Source organism: Sturnira hondurensis, unplaced genomic scaffold (assembly GCF_014824575.4).
Source record: "Sturnira hondurensis isolate 20B ecotype Veracruz unplaced genomic scaffold, ASM1482457v3 Scaffold0020374, whole genome shotgun sequence".
Classification (NCBI taxonomy): Eukaryota; Metazoa; Chordata; class Mammalia; order Chiroptera; family Phyllostomidae; genus Sturnira; species Sturnira hondurensis.
The window spans coordinates 2,142,022-2,146,660 of NW_028093005.1; the positions used below are offsets into that span (position 1 = coordinate 2,142,022).

Consider the following 4,639-nt stretch of genomic DNA (forward strand, 5'->3'; position numbering starts at 1 on the left):
TCCTCTGAGGGGTCTTACTCGTCAAGGACTTCCAACCATGCTTTGGGGGCAGGGAAGAAACTGAGGCAGCATTTGCTACCAGAGACAAGCTTTGTCTCCTGTGGCTCCCATTGTAAAGGTCACTGACTCCTCTTTAGTCACAAGAGGTAGTTACAATTCCTAGAACCAGGCAGAGTGGTCCACAACAATTCACTCTTTATGCAGAGCTTCTATATAAGGGCTGGCACTCTAAGACCTTGAATAATCTTTGCACAATGAAGGAACATCACACAGCAACAAAGACTTGGTCAAGTCAAGACTTGAGCTGGGATCTCCTCCAAATAACCCCGTGTTTCCCCCTCTGATCTGGTAAGACTGTAACATTACCAGCAGATAGCACAGGGTGTGGCATGTGGGTATAGAAAACAGTTGTATGAATAAATGGTGAAACAAATAAACAATGTATTCTTTACCTTTATGTTTCATCTTTCCCTCTCTTACTTATGAATCACAGAAAAAATCCAGAAGCAAAAGAAAGACAGTCCCAGAACCACACAATCATGAAAAAATGAGGATTTCCAACAGAAATTCACACAGCTGCTACTTTTACACAGATCAAAACCCAGAGGATATGATTTTCTACTCTGGAAAAGGAAACGTAAGGTTATGGATGATCAAAAACATTTGATTGAGGTCAGAGATTTATTTGGCCCAGGCCCAGGTACCCAGGAAGAGCCTCCCACAGTCGTACTGCATGGGGTTGCTGGAATCGGGAAGTCAACCCTGGCCAGGCAGGTGAGGAGAGCCTGGGAGGAAGGCAGGCTGTACAGGGACCACTTCCAGCATGTCTTCTACTTCAACTGCAGAGAGCTGGCCCAGTCCAGGACAATGAGTCTTGCTGAGCACATCTCCAAAGACTGGGCTGACTCTGCAGCTCCCATTGGACAGATCCTGTCTCAGCACAAGAAGTTGCTCTTCATTCTTGATAACTTGGATGAACCAAAATGGGAATTTAAGGGGCAGAGTCCTAAGTTCCATCTGAACTGGAGCCAGCAGCAGCAGGTGCACACACTGCTGGGCAGTTTGCTGAAGAAAACCTTACTTCCCGAGGCTTCCCTGCTCATCACAGCTCGGATCACAGATCTGGGGAAGCTCATTCCTTTAAAGCAGCCATGCTGGGTGGAGGTCCTGGGATTCTCTGAGTCAATCAGGAGGGACTACTTCTACATGTACTTCACAGATGAAAGCCAAGCAGTTAGAGCCTTCAGCTCAGTTGAATCCAACCCAGCACTCTTGACCATGTGTGTCATGCCCTGGTGTCTTGGCTGGTCTGCACTTGCCTGAAGCAGCAGATGGATCAAGGGCAAGAACTCTCACTGACTTGCCAGACAACCATTGCCCTCTGTCTGCACTTTTTCCACATTCTCCAAGCTCAGTCTCTTGGGACTAAGCTGTGGAATTTCTGCTAAGGGCACCTGGCAAGGAAAGACTCTGTTCAGCCCTAAGGACCTCAAAAAACATAGGTTAGATGAGGACATCATCTTTACTCTCTTAAAGATGGGTGTTCTTCAGAAGCACCGCACCTCTCTTAGCTACAGCTTCATTCACCTGTGTTTTCAGGAGTTCTTTGCAGCAATGTACCATGCTTTAGATGAGGAGTTAATAAGCATCATAACTATGAGGAAGTTGATAGGAGAGTATAAGATGGTTGGTGTGTTTGGGGAGCCAATTACATGTTTTTTATTTGGTCTTTTGAGTGAGCAGGGGATGAGAGAGATGGAGAGCATCTTCCAATGCGAGATTTCTCAGAAGTGGCATCTCCAACTGCTGCATTTGGCCAAAAAGGAGGTTGACCTCACACAGCAGAACCTACAGCCATATTGTTGGCACTCGCTTCACTCATTTTATGAGATTCAGCATGAAAATTTTCTGATAAAAGTGATGTCTGGTGTCCCTGAAATGAGGATATGTGTCCTAACTACATGGAGCTCCTCGTGTTCACTTTCTGCATTAAATTCAGCTGATGAGGTGGCTCCAACTGAATGAGGATGAACTGCACCAAGAAGCACAAAGGCCTACAGGTGTCATTCTGTGAGTGCTCCCCCTCACCTCCCCCCAGCTACTCTGTTGTTTCCTCTGTTCTGAGCCCTGGAGGAATTCTCAGTAAGCCTGGCCTCAGTGGCTAAAGGACTGGGGTCACCAGGGACTTCTAATGACCAAATCTGACTCTAATTCTCTGTCTACCTAGGACCCTGTGCAGCAATGTCTGAATATGTGACCTTCTCTATGTGCCTCTGGGAGGCCTGCTGTGGCCCTGCCTTGTACTGATGCTTCTCCCCCTGTCTCTGTCATGATGGCCACCTTCACTCCTGGGGCACGTCTACCCCCAGGCTCATATCAGCTTCCATCCACCCAGCCCACCTGCCTCTGTTTCTTCTCTTGACATGCTACTCTCCAGGCACCACTCACTGACTGCTTCATGAACACCCTTTATAGCTCTTGACTATGAGTTTGGCCTTGAGATTCCTCCCATTACCCCTGAACATGTCTGTGTCTGAAAAGGAGTCTCTATTTTTCCTGAAAAATGAATTTTCTTGTGTGTGTCAACAATGCACAATTGCCCCAATCTCCATCTGAATATGACCTATTAGCTCTCTCTAACAACCCTGCAACCCCAGCAACACTGTTACCTTCCATATCTAGGTTCTGCAACTCAGTGGTATACTGTTCCTTTATTTCTTTGAAATACTTATCTCTCCTGTAGATAATTCACTTTATAAATAAGTATTATACACTGATTTTTATGCCACACCCTAAATATCAAAGATTAATAAAGCACATATCTGTCTCAAGGAACTAGAGCCTGAGAGAGAAGACAGATATCCATCTGGTAACCAAAATAGAGTAAAAATGCTGTGATAAGAGAGGCATAGAAGAGGCAGTTGGTAGCCCAAGGAGGGTAAGGATCCCATGAGTGTTCTACAAAAGAACAGAAACTCCAAGGAAAAAATATAGAACTTGTGTGTTTTATTTTCAGATGTATAAATTGTTTCTAATGTAAAACTCATGTACATTGTAGAAAAATGAGGACATGTAAATAAGCAACAAGGTCAAAATTAATTATCAACCATAAATTCCTCACTCAGAGGTGACCATCAATCAAAGTGAAGATATAGGGACTTCAGGTCAAGATGGAGGTGTAGGTAAACATGCCTCATCTTCTTGCACAACCACATCAAAATTACAACTAAAATATAGAACAACCATCACTAGGAACCATCAGAAATTGAGTTGAATGGAAGACCAACATCTATGGAAATAAGAAACCACATCCATCCAGATTGGTTGGAGGGCCAGAGATGAGACATGGCATGGACTGGCCCCACACTCATGTGTTGTGGACAAAATTTTGGGAGAGATATTGGGAGTGAGAGTCCTAGTCTCCTGCCACACCCCCCAGTACAGGGTTCTGGTGCCAAGAAGTTAAGTCCCTATAACTTCTGGCTGCAAAAACCAGCAGGGATTGAATCAGTGGAAGAAACTACTGGAGTCCAAAGCAGTTCCTCTGAAAGGGCTCACACACAGACTTACTCAGACTCACTCCCAAATAGCTCCAACACCAGAGTGGAAGCCTTAAGAGCACCAGTGGTGTACAGGGAGGAACTATAGTATCTGGCATCAAGACAAGAGCTGGGGGACAGCTTTCTCCCATACAGTGAGTCAGGCAGAGGCCATAGTTCCTTTTCTAAACCCTTGCTCCCAACAGAGCCACAGAGCAAGCTGGTGAGTGCCATATATGAGACTCCATCAACCTGCCTAACAGTTTGCCAGCTGTGGAGATTCCCCTGAGGCTCCACCAAACCAATTTGGAGACCCACTCAAGCTGTTTTCAGTGGCTGTTCTATATGAATGGCTAGGCTTGGCTAGTGCTTCACAACTTCCTAAATTCTCTCAAACAAGCAACAGCCGACCTCCACTAGTTCCCAATCCTCATACCTCTTGCTCAGTGTCCCTAGGACTGGCACTAGCAGCAGCCAGCCTGGATCCATAGCTTGGCTTCACCTGTAATTTTCCAAAACCAGCAAAAGTAGCAGCCATTTGTAGATTGTTTTGTAGCTCATGCAGGGTGGCTCTGGGGAGAACACTGGTGGGAGCAGACAGTGGCCTGCACCACCCAGGAAACAGCAAAACCTATACACTGAGTGGACAACTACTGACCAATTGGAGCACCACCACCCAGCCCCTACACAGCTGACACTCCACAGAGGGCAGATTTTGGTGGTCAGTGGTCCCAGCCATCCTCTGCAGTTGACTGACCTGGGTAAATTCCTCCAATTTATTGGCCAAGAAAAACGAAGTCTCAACTACAAGAGGAGGAGGATGTACTCAGCCAACACAAATGGCACACCTCATGTATGCAGCTTGGGTGATAGGTGTGGCTGTGCAACTGAACTCTACAGGACACCTATTACATTAGGCCACACTAACAAGACAAGGAGTCATAGAAGCTCTACCTAATACATAGAAACAAACACAGGAAGGCTGCCAAAATGAGGAAATTAAAAAAAAAAAAAACATGGCCCAAATGAAAGAACAGATCAAAACTCCAGAAAAATACTAAACAAAATGGAGATAAGTAATCTATCAGTTGGAGAGTTCA

General features: G+C 45.6%; 1 protein-coding gene across 1 annotated transcript; it reads left to right on the top strand.

Moving 5' to 3' along the window:
* The first annotated feature begins 562 nt into the window (after positions 1-562).
* Positions 563-1,448, top strand: LOC118975602 (NACHT, LRR and PYD domains-containing protein 1b allele 4-like). The gene is made up of 2 exons (XM_037029622.1): positions 563-1,208; positions 1,268-1,448. Exons 1-2 carry the CDS (start codon positions 646-648, stop codon positions 1,446-1,448), a joined length of 744 nt encoding a protein of 247 aa, XP_036885517.1. The 5' UTR covers positions 563-645.
* Positions 1,449-4,639: the final 3,191 nt, after the last annotated feature.

Excerpts from the sequence above, each read along its gene's own strand:
- LOC118975602 (XM_037029622.1), top strand. The coding sequence starts at position 646 with ATGGATGATCAAAAACATTTGATTGAGGTCAGAGATTTATTTGGCCCA. Across the intron at positions 1,209-1,267 it reads AGGAGGGACTACTTCTACAT|CACTCTTGACCATGTGTGTC; the intron begins GTACTTCACAGA and ends AATCCAACCCAG.